The sequence below is a fragment of the Corythoichthys intestinalis genome, chromosome 1, assembly GCF_030265065.1.
Source record: "Corythoichthys intestinalis isolate RoL2023-P3 chromosome 1, ASM3026506v1, whole genome shotgun sequence".
In the NCBI taxonomy this organism is placed as follows: Eukaryota; Metazoa; Chordata; class Actinopteri; order Syngnathiformes; family Syngnathidae; genus Corythoichthys; species Corythoichthys intestinalis.
The window spans coordinates 12,140,958-12,162,041 of NC_080395.1; the positions used below are offsets into that span (position 1 = coordinate 12,140,958).

The following is a 21,084-nucleotide window of genomic DNA, read 5'->3' on the forward strand; positions in this document are numbered from 1 at the left end:
CACATAACGCCTTTTATGCAACGCATCCAATGAGTTTACAGCGTCAGATAACACCGGGGCTTCCATGAATTGCTCTATAAATTGCACGACTAATTGAAACCATTGAGAATAGGGCTAAGCAATGACGGACAATATGGCTGCCGGATACAGCGACACGTCATTTTGTGACGTTGGCGAGTAGGGTCTATAACAGGGGTCGGCAACCTATGACACGCATGTCAGCACTGGCACGCGAAGGGTTAACGAGTGACACGCGAGGGCATGGCAAAAAAAAAAAAAAAATGTGTGTTATGTTTATTGTCGGTTGTATCTTTATCACTTGCTCAAGCGCCCCATCTTGTGGCCGTTTTATTTATTGGTTCCAAAACAGTAGAAGAAAAATGCAAATAGGAAGTTCTTCAAATGGGATTCAGTGTGTTACATGGCAGCTCCACTCTCACAACTTGAGTGGCATTTGTGTTCTTTAGAGCAACGTCTGTGAGTATTTTGTTGTCAAATTGAGAATTACACTCTTTATATTGTCTTCAGGTTGTATGTTTGAGGGGAAATGTGTTTGATATTTCTAATTAAGAACTACTGAATACAGGCTAATTGTGTTTGCGTATATGGATGGCATTTTTGTTATTTGCAGCATTGTTGCTGATTGCATGTATATTTTCATTGTTTTAGTTTCATAAAAAAGAAAACGGACACATAAAGGATTACTGAAAACATCCGGAGTGTGAACCTTTTCATGTTTAGCTGTTTGGATAGCGGAAGCGAGCCCATTTACAATGTGCCTTTTTACCGGAAATTAAGGCATTTTCAGTTGCGCGCCCTGTTATTTAGGGGCTTTACGGGACCGCCCCTCTCACCCACTCTGCCTGTGGCGTTATATGCGAGTAATAATGGATTTTGGGCACACCTCCAGCTCTTCCCCAATTTCTCGACTCCTGTGCTTGTCGGATTTTTTTTTTCTCTGCGCGTTTAATTCAGCCCACGCTACTAACATGTCACGAAGCCGACCAATCAGAGAGCTGGCGGAAGTACACTGTGTTACCAACTGCACTTTTTGGTAATTGCAACTCTGCACCGTTGGGTGTGGTGGACAGGCGATTAACGTAGCTTGTTGTCGTCGATTCGCCCGGTGCTTACTTCAGAGAGGTGGTGATGTGTATAAAAACTCAGTGACACGTTGGATGGTATTTTGCTGGAGACTTTTATTAACAAAACTAAAACCAGCATGGGACACAGCCACTTTTCATGGCGCTCTTCGCACAACTCTCTCTCAACAACTTGCTCCCTGCCTCTCTTTTTCTTACGCTTAACTAGTAAGCTGGTCATACTGTAGGGGACAGCGGCCCCTTGGGGGTGCCGGTAACAACTGGTTGGCTGGTTACTTCCGCTTGCTCTGTGCATTATGCCTCGGGAGCGTTGTGTGTGTGTCGCACAACAAGTGTCAAACGCAACTACGAGACGAAACATGAAATTCATGGAAAACAGGGCCAGGGCTCACATTAAGGTAGTCATCTTTTGTATTTGTTATATAAAATCTAAAATTGTGCATAGAATTCACTGTTAGTGAAAAAGACAAAGTAGTCGCCTGACTTTGAAGGTTAAAACAGCCCGCTCTGTACTGTGAGAGACCTGCACTGAGAATCACGCTTGTTCCCCTTTTCTTGCTGGGTTGTGTGTGTGTGTGATATGTTTACATAAGATGATGCTCAGGTTTTGATATTTTCTACAATATACTTTTATTTTTTAGTTATTTGATAAAGAAGAATGGTAGTTGTAAGATTTCAACGTATGTTCATGTTGTTTTCTTTGGAGTAAAATTACAGTTCTGTTGGATATAAAAATTTGGATGTGCGTCATTAATCTTGGTGTGGCACACTGATTGACAAGAAAATTTGAAAGCGGCACGCCACACCAAAAAGGTTGCTGACCCCTGGTCTATAATGTCTCACTTCGGCTTTACTTCCGCTTTACGATGCGACGTCACGGTCTAAAAATAGCATGCGTGCAGTACACCGTTGACGACATAGTATGTAAAATCAGATCCTTTAAGTCTTTGCATTCATGTTGAATTATTCCATATCGTTAAATTATGTGAACATATATTATCATGTGAAAATGTAAGTAATAATGAATGAGTGAATGAGGATGCTTGAGGACTTTTTGTAAATTTCATTCAAAAACATAGTTTTTTAAATGTTTAATATCTAGTTGCTTCCTTTTTATTGATTTCAATTTCACCTGCTGTGGACAACACACACTTGCATGGAACCAACGATGCCAGCATGCACAAGAATTTCTTAACCAGTTAAAACAGGTTTGGATCAGATGTCCATTGGCTCCTCCAGTATTGAAAAAAATCTGCATTGCGTGCCATGTTGGGCTCAGCCATGCGTCGTTGCACTTTTGCAATTTCATCTACTGTTGCATTGTCTCATTGACTCCCCACTTCGTCATCTAAGTGCTACCATAGCCCATCAGAAAAAAAATGAAGTGGACAATAAATAAATTATAGCTTAATTACCGATTTCAAATAAATTACCAAAAAAAGCTACTGTGGGAAAGTAAAGGAATGGCTCTCTATACCTGTGTTTGGTATAGAGCCAAGCCCTTCTCATGTTTGGCCCAATAGGGAATGGGACGTACTACGTCATTGTTTCGACACGCCTCCATGCTGATAATATACTTTACTTCCGGTCCGCCAAACTCAACGGGGATTGTAACGTGTGGTAGTGCTAAGCTAATTCCTTCGGTGTATTAGAAAGAAATTATGGGTGTGTATTGTTGTGTTACCGAGTGCAACAGCGTCTCCCACCCACGACAAAAAAGGGCAAGGAAAACTGGACTCTTTTCACCGTTTTCCTGCATGGAGGACCAAATATCAGATCACGAAGGCACGACGAATGGCTTGGGTCGCAGCGGTTCGTCGGAAAAGCATTTCTTTTTATCATATTTCAGCTGGAATGAGAGTGTTCAAATATATGTATATATATGTATTATAATACATAATATACTACATTATAAAAAGCTATATACTATATAAATACAAGATCACAACAAAACCTGTCTTTTTCAAAGCAGTTTTAAAAAATTCAGTGGCCTTAGGCAAATTAAGGTGTATAAATATGTACATTACAGTTCTTGCATTTCTATTTTAGGTATTGCAACTTTTCCAACACTATATGAATTGACAGTCTAAAGTCTACATTAGAGCAAACAAGAATATATTATAATCATAGAATATATACAATATTACAATTAAACGTCTTTGTCAAAGTGGTTAAAAAAAAAACACTGGCCTTAGTTAAATGCACATATTTATTCTGCTTGGCTATTTAAATTCTTGCATTTTCACAAGTTAAAAGCCCGCAGTCCATTGACAAAAAGGGCAGACCCAGATGGTGTCTGCTGCTTAGGCTTATTTGAGTCCGACACAAGACAAATGGAACAAATTTTTTTGTCAAATAATCCAAGAAGACAGACGGTGACCAATCGGGATGTGTTGTCAGCATTTCATACGCAGGTTTACCTAGGAACACAACAAGCTACACAACGGTAAAAAAAAAAAAAAAAATGTATTGAAACCAAAAGAGTGGATAAATCGTTCAACTTACAAGAGTAGAGATGACGGGAACACACTCTCATTCCAGAAGAAATGCTTTTCCGACGAACCGCTGCGACCCAAGCCATCCGTCGTGCCTTCGTGATCTGATATTTGGTCCTCCACGCAGGAAAACGGTGAAAAGTGAGTCCAGTTTCCTTGCCCTTTTTTTGTCGTGGGTGGGAGACGCTGTTGCACCCGGTAACACAACAATACACACCCATAATTTCTATCTAATACACCGAAGGAATTAGTTTAGCACTACCACATGTTACAATCCCCGTTGAGTTTGGCGGACCGGTGTTGTACCGAAATCTGCGATCCGTCAGAATCTGTGACGAAGGAGGGCGATGTTGCCAAAAGCAAGGCCGACAGCAACGACGAAGAGGAAACGAAGAAGAACACTTACGCTAATGGCGTGAACTGCTACGTAAACGAGGCTCGCTACAAGTTGCGAGGCTTATTTTCCCTTTCACGGTATTAACGTCGTGACATTCGATCATGACATCGTTACTAAGAAAATGCTTTAAAAGTTTTGGATATTTCATGTGAATTTTTGACATTGTGAAATAGTCCGCTGTAATAAATTGCTATTATTCTTCATCATGATGAGGTTATTATGTAAATATCCCATTAAATAAATTACATAAAATGTATGGCTTTTGATGTTGTGAAAATGTGCGCTTTTCTAAATTAGGTACTGTATTCTATTTGTGAAATTATGGAATTGTCTGCTCTTATAAATTACTTTCATTTTTGTAACTTATGACTCTTCCACACATGCACTCACAATTTTAAATGCATAAGGATAATGATATAAATATATGCCGTAGTCTGTGATTGATCTCGCTGTATTTTCCTTATGCTGTTGCCCAGCCCATCAAAGACAAATCCTTACTAATCTGACATTTTTTTTTACCATCATCTGAATATATAATACCTCAAAACGACCTCCAGAAACTATATTTTTATTGTCACAACCTCTGGTAGGTGCAGACGTGGCTGTCAGAAATAGTGATCCTCCCTATTGTGTCTAAAATGAAGTCACCACTAAGGCTCTTTGCTGATTTTCTGACAACCCCCCCCCCCCCCCCCCCCCCCCGCCCCCCATACTACATCTCCTCTCAATTGTACCCCCAGAGTACTAAATATCACAGGAGGATCACAATTTCTGATAGGTGTAGATGTGGCTTACAGAAATTGTCAGCATCAGAAAATGTGATCCTCCTGTATTGTGTCTAAAATCAGTCAAGTCACCCTTAAGGCTCTTTGCTGATCTAATGATACTGATGTTTAGTGATGACAAAATGTACAAACTCTGGGGGTCCAATTGAGAGGAGATGTAATAGTGTGGGGGGGGGGGGGGGGGGGGGTCAGAAAATCAGCAAAGAGCCTTAGTGGTGACTTCATTTTAGACACAATAGGGAGGATCACAATTTCTGATAGGTGCAGATGTGGCTTACAGAGATTGTCAGCATCAGAAAATGTGATCCTCCTGTATTGTGTCTAAAATCAGTCAAGTCACCCTTAAAGCTCTTTGCTGATCTAATGACAGACCCCACTTCCCCTAGTACATATTTTTTCAATTGGACCCCCAGAACTGAAAATTGGGTTAATCGGCTATCGCAAAAGTGCAAGTGTCAATGTTACAGCCCCACCTACAGTTGGGGAGGATCACAATTTCTGACAGCCACATTTGACCCTATCAGAAAATGTCATGATAAAGTGTACAGACTTTGGGGGTCAAATTGAGACAAGATGTGGTAGGGGGAGTAGGAATAGTGTCAGGGGATCAGGAAAGAGCTTTAAGAGTGTTTTGATTGTTCTTAGACACAGTAGAGGAGTATCACTATTTCCGACAGCCACATTTGCACCTATCGGAAAATGTAATAATTGAATATACACCCTCTGGGGGTCCAGTTGAGAGGATATATAGTAGGGGGGAGTTGGGATGGTGTCAGAAGATCAACAAAGAGCTTTAAGAGTGACTTGATTGTTCTCAGGCACAGTGGAGGAGTATCACCATTTCCGACAGCCACATCTGCACCTATGAGAAAACGTGACACTAAAAATATGGTATCTGGTGGTCGTTTTGAGGGAACATGCATTCAAATGACAGTAAGGGAATGTCAAATAAGTAAGGAATTGCCTTCGATGGGCTGGGAAATAGCATAAGTAAAATACAGTAAAATCACACACTAACTACCGCATTTACATTTATATCATTCATTGTCCTTATACATCGAAAATTGTGTATGCGAGAGTGTGTGAGGAAGAGTAATAAATTCATAATGTAATTTATAGGTGCGGATAATTTCATAATCTCAGAAATACAATACAGCAATGTAATTTATTAGAACACACATTTTCACAACGTCAAAAGTCATACAATAAATGTAATTCATTGAAGAGGATATTTACACAATAACCTCGTCAGGAAGAATAAGAAGAAAAATCGCAATTTATTGCAGCTTACGATTTCACAATATCAAAAGTAATCTATTCAAGCAGAAATGTTCGAAACATCAAAAATTCATAATATACTGTATGATATAGCTACTTTATGTGATTTTTTTTAAGCAGACATTTTCCAAATGTCAGCGTCTTGATTAAATATCATGACGTTTATTCGGTGAAAGGGAAAATAAGCCTCGGCAACTGCGAGTGAATAGCCTCATTTACGTAGCAAATGGGTGTTTACGCCGTTAGCGTAAGTGGCCTTGTTCGATTCCTCATCTTCGTTGCTGTCGGCCTTGCTTTTGGCAACATCGCCCTCCTTCGTCACAGACTCTGACGGATCGCAGATTTCGGTACAACACCGGAAGTAAAGTATATTATCAGCATGGAGGGGTGTCTAAACAATGACGTAGTACGTCCCATTCCCTATAATGCTTCAGCATTGAGGAGGTGGCTACTGTTTGAATATGACAGGTTGAAAGTACAAATGCGACATTTCGCCAGCAAAAAAAAAAATTATGTTAATAATAATATATTCGGTGTTCTTAAGAGCCGCGGCGTGCGACGCAATCCGTTCAACACAGTCAGACCAGGACTCCCACCCGCGCGCCCAACGCGTCGCGGACGAAAGTAAGTGCTCTGACCACTATGCTAGCAGGTTAAATACCTTATATTTCCTTGATGCTTGATACTTTATAGTAGAGAACACTGAGTTAATACACCACAATATAAGAACTGTAACCCAATCCACCCACAGCCTCACAGCCACGAAAAGTAAGGGTTACATATGAAAGCCTGCGAAACTTCAACATAAAGCCAAACGACTTCCACTATGCTTTAAAATTACTTTTTAGTCCACTAAATTGTCACTGCGGTACTTACCCAATTAAATTGCTTTGAAGGAGGACGTTTGGTTTGGAGAATGGAACACGAAAGAACAGCAAGCCCCGGATGGGTACATAGAGGTTGCGTCAAGTGACCCGGAAGTAGAAACGTTCAAGTGCTAAAACTTCAGCGTAAGAAGATCAAGCGTTTGGAAATTCCATCACGACTTTACCTGATCATTGGAGTCAAAAAATATTCAATAAATATGATCAACATATCCGAGTTCTAGTCATCACTATCAATACCTCAATTTGAAGGCTCAGAATCAAGGGCCTAGGTTTGCATAGGGACGGTAGGGACATAACACGACCAACTTTTCAGGATGCTCAAATTATCCCCACCAACTTTTTGGCAACCTTATTTGCATTATATAATGACTTCAGTCATACAGGCCATTTAGATTGTCTCCCTATATGTTGTAAGGATAAGTTTTATCTTACCAATATTAAGTGAATTACAGTACTTTCATTATGTTCAGACTTACACTGACCTTTTCACTCGCTGAATGTTCCAGTCTATTTTCTTTTTTACTCAAACGCACGTTTGATGGGCTGATGACTTGAACCCCCCCACACACACGTATTCACAGCCCGACAGAAATACAACATGCTGCCACCCCCTTCAAAGACGAGGAATATTGGAAGTTTTTTTCCGCCAGAAGCAGCCACTGTAAGTCATGTAGAAAGACGTCAATGTTATGGAGGTGGGGAACACACCACTAATTTTGCTACTGCTACAGTGCTTCTAGTTGATTTTACTTAGATTTCTTGAAATAAGAGCTAGCTGAAAATAAGTTTAACACTTATTTTAAGGAAAAAGTTTCTATATTTAATCTTTATTATTTAATCTAAAGAAAAACTTGTCAGAAATGTTATTAATTCAAGAATATTGTTCAAAACATTATTTGAAAGAATTTTTTTCTTGATTTGGGTGAAAAATGGCCAACTTTTAGATGTATGGGTTCAATACAAACAAATAGTCATATTTACTTAAAGTAAGTGGAAGTATCTGACGCATTAATCTGTGAACTAACCTTTCACAATCAAAAAAAAAAAAAAAAAAAAGATGGAGAAAATTATTTGACTAGATTTAACAAAAATGATCAGATTAAGACATTATAAATTTGCAGTGTAAAGGTTAGCATAGTATTTATTTTGCATAAATCATTTAGTCAATTATTTAGGTTCATATTGGTGAGAAATGTAGCCTTGACCCCCATTCACCAATATGTTTGGTGTAATTAATGTCCCATCCTCAGCAAAAAGTGGACAAGCAGGTTATACAGTATATTGTCCCTACCGATATTAAGACCAAGCCCATGCCCTTGCTCAGAATTTAAATAATTCGTAAAGGTATACACTGACTTTATCCAATCTTCTGTACCAATGGGGGAAAAATGGTAATATAACAAGGGTCGTGATGCAGAAATCGCAGACATCAACCAGTGGTAGAGATTTTTTCATATAGTTACCCTTTTAAACGTTTTTTTTTTCTCCCAATTTTTGTTTGGATTGATTATTTATCATCTAACATATCGGAGAAAATGTGACTATCAAAAAAAAAAAAAAAATACAATGAAGCGACAGTTATAAGGTAGATATCTGTGACTGATTTACAGACACCCATTTTTTTCATTGTGATGTAATTTGTTTGTGAATGATTAAAAAAAAAAAAAAAAAAATTACCAAAGTATTAGACATCAATTAATGATTCTAAGCTAAAAATGACAGACATTTTGAATAATAAATCTAATTACTTACCTTCTTTTTCTGACTGGGTTGAAACAAAAGCGGTTGCACGACATCTGTAAACGGGGGTTTCCAGGGTAAAACGGACATATTAAAAATAGTTCAAGGGCTTAATGCGTCATGATTCTGCTATGGCAGCATATACACATATTGTTCTATCAAACACAACAGTTATTTTGGCTTACAGCAGTTTATTTTAAAGAAGGGTGCAAGAGCAAAAACTGCCATTTCAACCTTGTCTGTTTTCCGCCATATATGAATTGGATAGTTGTAAAAAAGAACAGCACCTGAAAAATCATGAACAACTTTTTCGAAAGAGGCTTGTGAAAAACCGAATAATGAAATTGAAATGCTTTTTCCATTGTAAATGCAGGAATTTTTTTTTTTTTACACGCTAGAATTCGAAGGTTTTTACTCAGTGTGGCTACTTGCGTGCCTTACTACATGTTCTTTCCGAGCGAATCGTTTACCACAAAGTGAGCATGCAAAAGGCTTTTCTCCAGTGTGTGTTCTCACATGAATGTTTATACATTCCTTTGTGGCGTATTTTTTATCACAAAGTGTGCAGGCATAAGTCTTCGCTCCGGTGTGTGTGCTTGTGTGACTGTTTAAACTTCCCTTTTGGGCGAATTGTTTACCACAAATTGTGCAGGCAAAAGGCTTCTCTCCAGTGTGTGTTCTTGTGTGAATGTTTAAATTATCCTTCGTGGAGTATTTTTTATCACAAAGTGTGCAGGCAAAACGTTTCTCTCCAGTGTGTGTTCTTGTGTGAATGTATAATTTTCCCTTCCTGGAGTATTTTTTATCACAAAGTGTGCAGGCATAAGGCTTCTCTCCAGTGTGTGTGCTTGTGTGTCCGTTTAAATCTGCCTTACGGGTGAATCTTTTACCACAAAGTGTGCAGGCAAAAGGCTTCTCTCCAGTGTGTGTTCTTGTGTGAATGTTTAAATGTGCCTTCACGAAGTATTTTTTATCACAAAGTGTGCAGGCATAAGGCTTCTCTTCAGTGTGTGTTCTTGTGTGTTTGCTTAAACTACCCTTCTCAGTGAATCTTTTACCACAAAGTGTGCAGGCAAAAGGCTTCTCTCCAGTATGTTTTCTTGTGTGAATGTTTAATGTTGCCTTCCTGGAGTATTTTTTATCACAAAGTGTGCAGGCATAAGGCTTCTCTCCAGTGTGTGTGCTTGTGTGTTTGTTTAAATCTCCCTTACGGGTGAATCTTCTACCACAACGTGTGCAGGCAAAAGGCTTCTCTCCAGTATGTTTTCTTGTGTGAATGTTTAATGTTCCCTTCCTGGAGTATTTTTTATCACAAAGTGTGCAGGCATAAGGCTTCTCTTCAGTGTGTGTTCTTGTGTGTTTGCTTAAACTACCCTTCTCAATGAATCTTTTACCACAAAGTGTGCAGGCAAAAGGTTTCTCTCCAGTGTGGGTTCTTGTGTGAATGTTTAAATGTCGCTGATATGTAAAACTTTTACCACAAAGTGTGCAGGCAAAAGGCTTCTCTCCAGTGTGTGTTCTTGTGTGTCTCTTTAAACCACTGTTATCGAAATATCTTTTATCGCAAAGTGTGCAGGCAAAAGGCTTCTCTCCAGTGTGTGTTCTTGTGTGAAGGTTAAAATCTGCATTGTTGAAGAATTTTTTATCACAAAGTGTGCAGGCAAAAGGCTTCTCTCCAGTGTGTCTACGCATGTGTGCCCTTAAGTAGCGTTTACAAGGAAATGTTTTATCACAAAGTGAGCAGGGAAAACGTTTTTCAACCACACCTTTCTTTGCGTCTCTTTGAAATGATGACTTGTCTAAGGATTTTGAAGCATTTTGGTCAAAGTCGTCCTCTTCCTCATCAGTATTAAAGTCAGAAGAATGTGACGTTATGTCATCGCTGTCCAAAAGCGGAGCTAAGAGGCTGTACGGTTGCTCTCCTTTTGTTGTCTGGTGCTGTAATGAGCTGTCGCTCAAAGGGTTCGCTGCTCCGCTCTCTTCGCTTGGTCCTTCGTCTTCTTTGCTCTTAACACCGACACCCATTGGAAACTTGAGGATTTCAATTTCCTGTTTTTCTTCTTTGATGTCAGAGGTCTCTGGCTCCGCCTCCTGTTTGATAAACGGCATGTCAGGCTCCTCCTTCTGTTTAACCTGGACGGGATTGTTCTTCTCAGGGTGAAGATCTTCGACAGTGATGTCTGCGGGACTCTGGATGGGAAAAAAAAAATCACGTGATTTGCTGACGTCGGAGATATAGAGAGAATATAAAAAGAAAAACAGGTACTCCCCGGCTTACGACGTACCCGACTGATGTCATTTCAACTTTAGGACGCTGGAGTCTCCAGTCTTTTTTTTATCATGTTGACTTTTGTTTTGTGATGCATGCTTTTATTTTGGCGTAGGAAATGTAGGGCAGGTAGTACTTCCGCAAGCAAGGCTTGCAAGTCAGAGCGCATTTACCGTATTGGCCCGAATATAAGACGTTTTTTTTTGCATTGAAATAAGACTGAAAAAGTGGGGGTCGTCTTATTTTTGCAGTCTAGACGTTATACCCATTCACGACGCTAGATGGCGCCTGATTATCATTGAAGCGATGTTCTGTCACAACTAGAGCTGAAACGAATACTCGAGCAACTCGAGTAACTCGAGTTTAAAAACTGATCCGAGTAATTTTATTCACCTCGAGTAATCGTTTATTTTGACAGCTCTAAGCATCACGTTTCGCTCGGACTACTTTTAATGCGGGACAACGCGCTGACGTCACGTGCGTAGAGGAAGAAGCAATAAAAAAATATAAAAAACATTTCCGCAGCCGACAGCCGCTCCAAACTACGCCGACGTTGCTAAAAATTAGCCCGCATGATGTTAAGTTGGTAGCAGGTAGCATCTGAGGAGTCTCATAGAGATCACATGTATGTTGAACTAGATGCTTTATGATAGACTCGGCCGCGTCTGGGCAGCGTTAATAAACAGCGGCCATCTTAAAGCAGTAGAGCGCTAAGCGCTAATAAAGAGGGCTAAGCGCTAATAAAGAGGGCTAAGCGCTAATAAAGAGCGCTAAGCGCTAATAAAGAGCGCTAAGCGCTAAAAAATAAGATTAACGTTACTGTCTGAGTCACTAGCTCACGTAACGTTAGCCCTGCGGAGGGCTAAGTTTCTATTAATTATGACCACTTTCGATGCGTGGCTAACGTGTCTTACATACAGGCTTTAACATAACATAGCTTTGTGGAGTGATAAGGGTGTAAAATAAAAACTCAATAATGCTAACCATCAATTTTAGCTTAGTAGTCATTGCTGGATAAAACACCAAGTAGCACTGGTCCCTAATGTGCTCCAATACAGCCTGTATCATACATTTATCTTGAACACTGCAAAAACACAAAATCCTATCAGGACTTACAGTTTAGAGTAGCGTAAAACTTAACTAGAACTTAAAAATGGCTTGACACAAATAGAAATTCAATTGAAACAGGTGGGAAAAAATCCAAACTTTTAAGTGATGTGTGTTATCAAGCGTAATGGCATTTTTAGGTATAAATATATATTTTTTTTAATAAGATCTAAAGGTTTTTTGAGTGAAAGCAGTGAATTTGTCTTTTTTTTTTTAATTCTTGTTACATCTGAGATGCAATTGTTGGCTGTTTTCAACAATATACATCGAAAATAAAGACATTGATTGACTGAAAATGGTTCAAGATTAGATGAAATGTCTTGTTTTCTCATGTATATTTATAATTGCTCTTCACCTAAAAATATATTTGTTTTATCCGATTACTCGATTAATCGATAGAATTTTCAGTCGATTACTCGATTACTAAAATATTCGATAGCTGCAGCCCTAGTCACGACAGATCTCAGCTACTCTCAAGTTTAACCAGTTTGCATTATTTTATTGCAATGTTTTTCCTTATTCAGATTTGTTTGAAGACTACAGTTAGTTAGCCTTCACTTTGATGGTTAATGCAGTTATTACAATTTTGTTGTTTTATCACAATGGATTGGTTTATTCACATTTCAAAAACCAGAAGCCATTAATTTAAGAATGTGATTGCACTTTAGTTTACATATTTAAATGTTCAGATATTAAGATTTAAATGAGGCAAAATAACATGCTTTTTCTCTCAAGTATATTGTTATAATAATTTGTTTTAGATGTAATTATTTTCTGTATAAAAATTAATTTGGTGTTCAAAAAGTCTTTTTTCAAACTTGAGTCTTGAAAAAGAGGGGGTCGTGTTAGTAATCAGGGTTGTCTTACACACGACAATCGAAGAACGTATTTGTTCATGCTAAGATGAACGCACACACACCCACACACAAGGAAGAGCCATTTGCGCCCACGAAGAAGCCGAGTGTGAGAGAGGAAAGACCCTGTGCGCATATTTGTTACAATCGAAGCATCCAGAGGCAACACCTTTTGTCCCATTTCCAATTGTGGTCGAATACTTTGGGCGAGTTGATGTGATTGAGAGTGAGATCTTTTGTTGGATTATGCGCCAACTATAGGAGGTTTGTCAAGAACTTTTCCATCATTTCTGCCCCTTTAAGCGCACTCACTCACAAAGGTGCTATTTTCAAATGGACAGTTGAGTGTGAAGATGCATTTCAGTCTCTAAAATATTGTTTTGCAAACTCGAGCTGAAACGAGTACTCGAGCAACTCGAGTAACTCGAGTTTAAAAACTGATTCGAGTAATTTTATTCACCTTGAGTAATTGTTTATTTTGACAGCTCTAAGCATCACGTTTTGCTCGGACTACTTTTAATGCGGGACAACGCGCTGTCACGTGCGGAGAGGAAGAAGGAAAAAAAAAAAACTTACTGCAGCCGACAGCCGCTACAAACGACGCTGACGTTGCTAAATACTAGCCCGCACGATGCTACGTTGGTACAGGTAGCGTCTGATGCGTCTCATAGAGATCACATGTATGTTGAACTAGATGCACAATGACGGACTCGGCCGCGTCTGGGCAGCGTTAGTAAACAGCCGCCATCTTAAAGCAGCAGAGCACTAAGCGCTAATAAATAAGACTAACGTTACTGTCGCTACTAGCTCACGTAACGTTAGCCCTGCGGAGGGCTAGGTTTCAATTAATTATGACCACTGTCGATGCGTGGCTAACATGTCTTACATACAGGCTTTAACATAACATAGCATTGTGGAGTGATGAGGGTGTAAAATAAAAACATAATCATGCTAACTATCAATTTTAGCTCAGTAGCCATTGCTGGATAAAACACCAAGTAGCACTGGTCCCTAATGTGCTCCAATACAGCCTGTATCCTACATTTATTTTGAACACTGCAAAAACTCAAAATCATATCAGGAATTACAGTTTAGACTAACTTAAAACTTAACTAGAACTTAAAAATGGCTTGACACAAAGAGAAATTCAATTGAAACACGTGGGAAAACCTTTAAGTGATGTGTGTTATCAAGCATAACGGCATTTTTAGGTAAGATATATATATATATATATATATATATTTTTTAAAGTTTTTTGGGTGAAAGCAGTAAATTAGTCTTTTTTTTTAAAATTCTAGTTACATCTGAGATGCAATTGTTGGCTGTTTTCAACAATATACATCGAAAATAAAGACATTGATTGACTGAAAATGGTTCAAGATTAGGTGAAATGTCTTGTTTTCTCATGTATATTTATAATTGCTCTTCACCTAAAAATATATTTGTTTTATCCGATTACTCGATTAATCAATAGAATTTTCGGTCGATTACTCGATTACTAAAATATTCGATATACCCTACCCACTGACGTCACAAAACCACGTGCTCGCTGTATGGTTCCGCCCACTTGTCCGTCATTTTGTCTCTGTATTAGCATTGGTTTCAATTGATCGAGGAATTTAAAATGCATTTCATGGAAGACCCGGTGCTTTCTGATGCCGTAAACTCACTGGATGTGTTGCATAAAAGGCGTTATGTGGAAAAGCTTCGTTCTATACAGTCGCCAGATCCATATTTGATGCCTAAATCGATGATTTTTGACCGGCTGCCTTCGCCGTCTCTGCCTGACCCTGATATTTACAACTATCTTGTCCACACAAAATCAGCCTATTCTCACGAAAGTTTGAAAAACTTTAAGAGCTTGGAGGCTTATAAATGCTACGTTGCTGGTTGGGTGAAACAGGTCCTCGTACACGAAAATTCGGCAGGAATCTTGTGCTCGGAAGGTGAGTTACGAAATTTTCAATTCAAAATCTTTTGTTCTTGCTAACATCCACTGTCAAGTCTAATGTATTTCATGTCATTTGTCAATGGAGCTAGGGCTTTTAATGTTTATATGGTTTAGCGATAGCACTCACTACATACATACGTGTATGTTGTCGGCGATTAGCCTAGCAATGATCTTAATTGTGGTTGTCAGCCCAAAACCCTCTAAATATATATTAAATGCATCTTACCAGATATAAAATGACTACTACATAATCTGTGGTAATCGTTTGGAGCCCAGTTTTCTCGTCGAATTGCAGCAGCCCATCTCGCTCTCTCCTCTCCGTGTCTCTCGGAATCCGGTAGAACTTCAAGTCTCTCCGTCTATCTTCTCTGTTATTGCAACCGACCGCCACACACGCCTTCACCATTTTGATTATTAATGTTAACGAGCAGAAAAACACGCCGTAAATAGGAGGAATGTACGTAGCCGTAACAGGTCAACATGATGTGTTGACGGACAAGTGGGCGGCACCAGTCAGGAGAGCGGAGTTGTGACGTCACGTGGGTAGGGTCTATAGCTCCAGCCCTATTGCAAACCCATCAGTTCTGGCACATCCTGTCTTTTCTCAACCTTTCCTGTTATACACTGATGCGTCACTAGAGGGCATTGGGTCAGTGTTATCTCAAAAACTGGACAGAAAAGAACATGTTATTGCATATACAAGCCACAGTTTGAGTACTACAGAGAAAAAATGGTCTACATTTGATCGTGAATTGTATGCTGTTGTTTGGTCTGTAAGGCATTTTAAACATTTTCTTTCTGGCAGTTCTTTTGTTGCGATCACTGACCATAAGTCACTTTTGAGTCTAAAGAAACATGCAGTTGGCAATAATCCAACAGGCAGAAGAAATAGATGGATTCTTGGATTGGTGTTTTGGCTCATTTCAATTTATTTTATTTATATAGACTGTTATTTATTATATATTTATTTTTTCAAATGTCATGCAGTATCAATTTATATTCAATATTTATGTTGTATAATTTGAGTTCCTATTTGCATATTAGTTAGTGTTGTGGTGGGACGTGTCAAATAGAACATGAGAGTTCCTGGCGCCCCGCGCTAGGAATAAAGCGGCAGCGTTAATACTGTCCTGCCGTGTCGGTCATCTTTATAGTAGAGAAGACGGAGTAAATACACCACATTATAAGAACTGTAACCCGATCCACCCACAGCCACGAAAAGTAAGGGTTACATATGAAAGCCTGCGGAGCTTCAACGTACAGCAAAACGACTTCCAGTATGCTTTAAAATTACGTTTTAGTCCCCTAAATTCTCACTTCGGTACTTACCCAATTAAGGTGCTTTGAAGGAGGTCGTTTGGTTTGGAGAATGGAACACAAAAGAACAGCAAGCCCCAGATGGGTACATAGAGATTGCGTCAAGTCAACCGGAAGTAGAAACGTTCAAGTGCTGAAACTTCAGCGTAAGAAGATCAAGCGTTTGGAAATTCCATCTCGACTTTACCTGATCACTGGAGTCAAAAAAATATTCAATAAATATGATCAACATATCCGAATTCTAGTCATCACTATCAATACCTCAATTTGAAGGCTCAGAATCAAGGGCGTAGGTTTGCATAGGAACAGTAGGGACATAACACTACCAACTTTTCAGGATGCTCAAATTATCCCCACCAACTTTTAAGCAACCTTATTTGCATTATATAATGACTTCAGTCATATAGGTCATTTAGATTGTCTCCCTATATGTTGTAAGGATAGAATTGATCTTACCAATATTAAGTGAATTACAGTACTTTCATTATGTTCAGACTTACACTGACCCCTTTTCACTCGCTGAATGTGCCAGTCTATTTTTTTTTTTTTCACTCAAAGAATGCAAAACAAACCTTGGATGACCAAGACGCTTATCAACACTTGCAAAAAGAAAACATCTCTGTACAGAGTTCTTCTCCACAAGGACAGGCACCGCCGAAAAGAAATTTAAGAACTATAGAAACAAACTAAAGTCCATTCTGCGAGCTTGTAAAAAAACAATACTATTGTAAATTACTGGAAGACAACAAAAACTACACGTGTAGACTGTGGAAAATACTAAATGGAATGATAAAAAAAAAAAAAGGTAGTCGGGGAAAGCTTACCCGGAATTCTTTTATGGAGATAACAGTGAGCTGAGGAACAAAGAAGAGATTGCAAATAAGTTTAATGAATACTTTGTGACGGTTGGGCCCAAACTCGCTGAGAACATTCTCTCTATAACTACTCATATGCGCCCTGACCCTATACTAAAATCCATGTTTTTGGAACCAATTCAGGTCGCCGAGGTTAAGAGTATAATTATGCAGTGCGCCAACAAAGACTCCACTGACCTACATGAAATTGATATGAAGCTCATTAAAAACATTCATAATGAAATACTACTCCCCATAACTTACATTTTCAATACGTCTTTTGAGAAAGGAGTCTTCCCCGATGAAATGAAAATTGCTAAAGTTATCGCAATCTTCAAAGGCGGGAACCCACATGAGTTCAACAACTATAGACCTATCTCTATCCGGCCACAGCTATCAAAAATTCTCGAAAAACTTTTCAACAGCAGACTGGACAAATACATAACTAAACAGAATTTATTACATAATAGCCAATACTGGTTTAGAAAAAAACACTCCACCGCGCAGGCCCTAGCAGAGTCTGTAGAAATTATCACAGATGCTATTGACCAAAAGGAATACTCAGTGGGCATTTTCTTGGACCTAAAAAATGGCTTTGATACTGCTAACCACAATATCCTACTGGACAAACTAGAGAGACTTGGAATACGAGGCGTCGTTCTAAACTGGGTAAGTAGCTACCTGGACAGTCGATCGCAATATGTAACTGATGATGGGCACAGATCAACTACACGTCAAATCACATGCGGCGTGCCCCAAGGCTCTGTCCTGGGGCCGAAACTATTCATCCTATACATAAATGACATATACATAGTGTTGGAGCAGTTTTTGTGTTGAGTGACGTAATGTGGTAGTGCCGCCAATATGGGCGATGACGTCACCACTATGCGCGTATAAATCAATGACTTACTCGGCACAGGTGTGGAACGCTGGCGGATATAGTTTTCAACCGCACGCAACACACGTGACAGCACGCAACGCCAACACAGACCGCAGAGTTGCGAGTATATTGTTTTGTTTGTTTGAAAGTTTGAAGATGCGAAGATCGCGCATTTTGTTTGTTATTTGACCACACGACATGACTTTGGACTGAATGACCACGATTAGCTTGACTACACTCATTGACAATTTGACACCTTGGATTACCATCGGCCACGGCGTTTTGTCTGATCCTGCCGCCTGACATCGACATATGGTGAGTGCGCGTTGAAACATTCTTAAACCAGCGTATATTGAAAATTGTCAGAACAAAAGTTGAAAAACTACCGAAGGAATAAATTGACGCCGTTTGAGGATAAAACGCCGTGGAATGGCTGAATCGATTGGCTTGCTTGATTGATTAATTGTGCACGAGTTGAACGGATTGCGTGACTGCTTGGGGCAAGTGCGTTACAATACGGAGTTTTTTGATATGATTACGAGTCCGGATGTTTGTATTGGATGTCTCGATGAACGCTTAACAATGATTGTTGCATAAAGAAGCGGATTGAATTGACGTGACAGAGTATTGAACGGACGGTGTTTTCATGTTGATAGAGGCAGATGTCTCGTAATTTTGATGTTGCGCTGAACGCTCCCGCACATTAAACCAAGTAGTAGTAAACGTAACAGAAAGGCATGAAACTTTGCATTTATAGGCGCACTGGGTTGTTTGTGAAACGGTCAGCACAATGTCCCGCACAAGTGATATGAAAGGGGGTGCAGACCAAATTATTGAAATGGATGATGTTGTTAAAAGCACGACTCAAATAGGCGTTGTCAAATGCCACGCTGCTGAACAAGAATTTGTTGAAACCAATCCCAATCATCACGATGGTGAAAAAATGGCTGGTAATAAACAAAACCCACCAGAACCGGATAAAGTAAATTCCAAACAAGTTGGACATGAAAAGAGAAAATCCAAATTAACTGAAAAGGCCTTGAAGAATAAATTAGAAGGATTAATGAAGCAGAGGGCTGCTAAATATAGACAATTGACATCAAAGATGAATTATATAGAGGACAATATGCAACATGGATATGACAACGTTGAAATAATCACACAAGCATACAGCGATTTTAACAAAATGACTGATGAATTTACTGCCTCTCAAAAAACATTATATGAAATGCTCCCTGGAGAGGAGAGGGATGTGGATCACACAAACTGGTACCTACCCAAGGCTGCTCAGTTCCATGAATTTCGAACAGCAGTAAACAAATGGCTACAAAAGGTAAAAAATATTGGGCAGTGGGTACAACAGACTACAGAATATCCCTCTAAACAGCAACAATATACAAAGAAATTTGAAGTACAACAAACAGAGCCCAAAAGGGAAAGTCCTGATTCTTTTGTGTCAGTGGGGATGATGAGTAAATTGGAGCTGGATACCAAAATGAGCAAAAGCAGCAGCCGCTCATCAACGTCCTCCTCCGCCAGGCGCAACGTTGAAGCAGAGAAAGCTGCACTTTTAGTACAGGCTGAAGGTTTGAGAAAAGCACAAGCTCTCGAAAGAGAAGAAGCTAAATTAAAGGCTGAAAGAGAGATGTTGGCCATCAAAACACAACTTGCTGCTGCAGAAGCAAAACTCAAAACTTATGAACTCATGAGCGTGAGTGAAGGAAGCAACAAATCAAGGCTTCGGAAAGACACAGAATCCCACGATGATTATGATAAATTCAATAATGGGCTTGATGTTGAAGACTATGACCGGCATATTAAGAATGAAAGTGATGATGATGATGACGATGATGATGACGATGGTGAATATGGTGTGGATAATGAAGAAGAGGATGATGATGATGAAGAGGAGCAGAGTGAAAATATTGTTGGTCGTCCACCACCTGCTACTTACTTTGGAATGACCAGTCCTCAAGCACTGTTGCACAAGCCTGACAGAATAAAATTGCCCACACAAGACAAACTCATGGCAGCCACACCCATCAATTCCAGGATCACCTCGAAACCAACTGATTCAACTGCCGAAATGTTGAAAATACTGAGAAAACAAAATGAAATAACAGAAATGCTAATAAAAGAGCAAAGACTTTCCACTCTACCTGCAAAAGAGCTTACAATTTTTAATGGAGACCCGCTGCAATATCACACTTTTATACGTACTTTCGAGCATTGTATTGAAAGCAAAACGGACAGTGCTCGTGATTTATTATTCTTTTTAGACCAATACACTGAAGGGCAACCCAAAGTCCTCGTCCAAAGTTGCATCCATATGCCACCAGCACAGGGGTACACCAAAGCGAAGAAGCTGTTACATAGACACTATGGTAGTGATATTCTCATTGCGTCAGCCTACCAAAGAAAGGTTTTGAATTGGCAGGTGCTTAAATCAGAGGACCGCTTGGCACTGTGGGAATATGGTTTATTCCTACGCAGTTGTGCTAACGCTATGGCAGATGTAAAAGCCCTTGACGACTTAAACACCACCACTCATCTAAGAACCATTGTTTCTAAACTCCCCTTTAAGTTGAGAGAAAAATGGAGAGGTGTAGCCTTTGAGTACCAAGAGCGCACCAAAATAAGAGCCAAGTTCAAGCAGCTAGTTAACTTTATTGAAAGACAGGCAAGAATGGCATGTGACCCAACGTTCGGGAACATCCAAGACACTGCTGTACCAAAACCAAAGGACGAAAGGAAAGGATTTACTCCTAAAATAAAATCTGGATCAACAGCATACAAGAGCAGCTTTACCACCGTGGCAGCAGAAGAGTCATCTCAAGGTCAAGCACCAATCACAGCTACCAACAAATCCTGTCTGTACTGTAAAAAGAATCATGCAACTGAAGACTGCAAAAACTGAGCAAAAAAAGACGAGAAGAAAAGGTTGAATTCTTCAAAACAAATGGAATCTGTTTTGGCTGCGTAACCAAGGGTCACCGTAGCAAAGACTGCAGAAAAAGACTCACCTGCAAAATCTGCACATTGAAGCACCCTACTATGCTACACTTTGAAAGGCCAAAGCAGGATGATAAGCAAGAGCCACCAGCTACAGACAACCCACCAACAATAACTAGTGCTTTTGTGTCTTTAGAGAAGCACCTTCAAACCGG

At 39.5% G+C, this 21,084-nt stretch overlaps 2 protein-coding genes and 1 long non-coding RNA gene across 5 annotated transcripts in view; all 3 read right to left on the reverse strand.

Annotated features, from left to right (window-relative positions):
- Positions 1–21,084, reverse strand: part of LOC130918743 (gastrula zinc finger protein XlCGF57.1-like) — a 56,171-nt gene that overhangs the window by 8,609 nt on the left and 26,478 nt on the right. The window lies entirely within an intron of this gene.
- LOC130918991 (uncharacterized) lies at positions 3,128–7,735 on the reverse strand. The gene is made up of 3 exons (XR_009063867.1): positions 6,935–7,735; positions 3,609–3,784; positions 3,128–3,539 (listed from the first exon to the last, which is right to left on the reverse strand). It is a non-coding gene; the product is annotated as an uncharacterized LOC130918991 (long non-coding RNA).
- The window catches only part of LOC130918708 (gastrula zinc finger protein XlCGF57.1-like), a 30,852-nt gene continuing 18,326 nt past the window's right edge, over positions 8,559–21,084 (reverse strand). For 2 of the 3 annotated variants that reach the window (XM_057840658.1, XM_057840668.1), the window contains one exon: positions 8,559–10,875. In XM_057840658.1, coding sequence (XP_057696641.1) covers positions 9,097–10,875 — 1,779 coding nt within the window. In that variant the 3' untranslated portion in view covers positions 8,559–9,096. Of the gene's footprint in view, positions 10,876–16,195; positions 17,038–21,084 lie in introns of all 3 variants that reach the window. The other variant, XM_057840677.1, reaches the window with a different exon arrangement.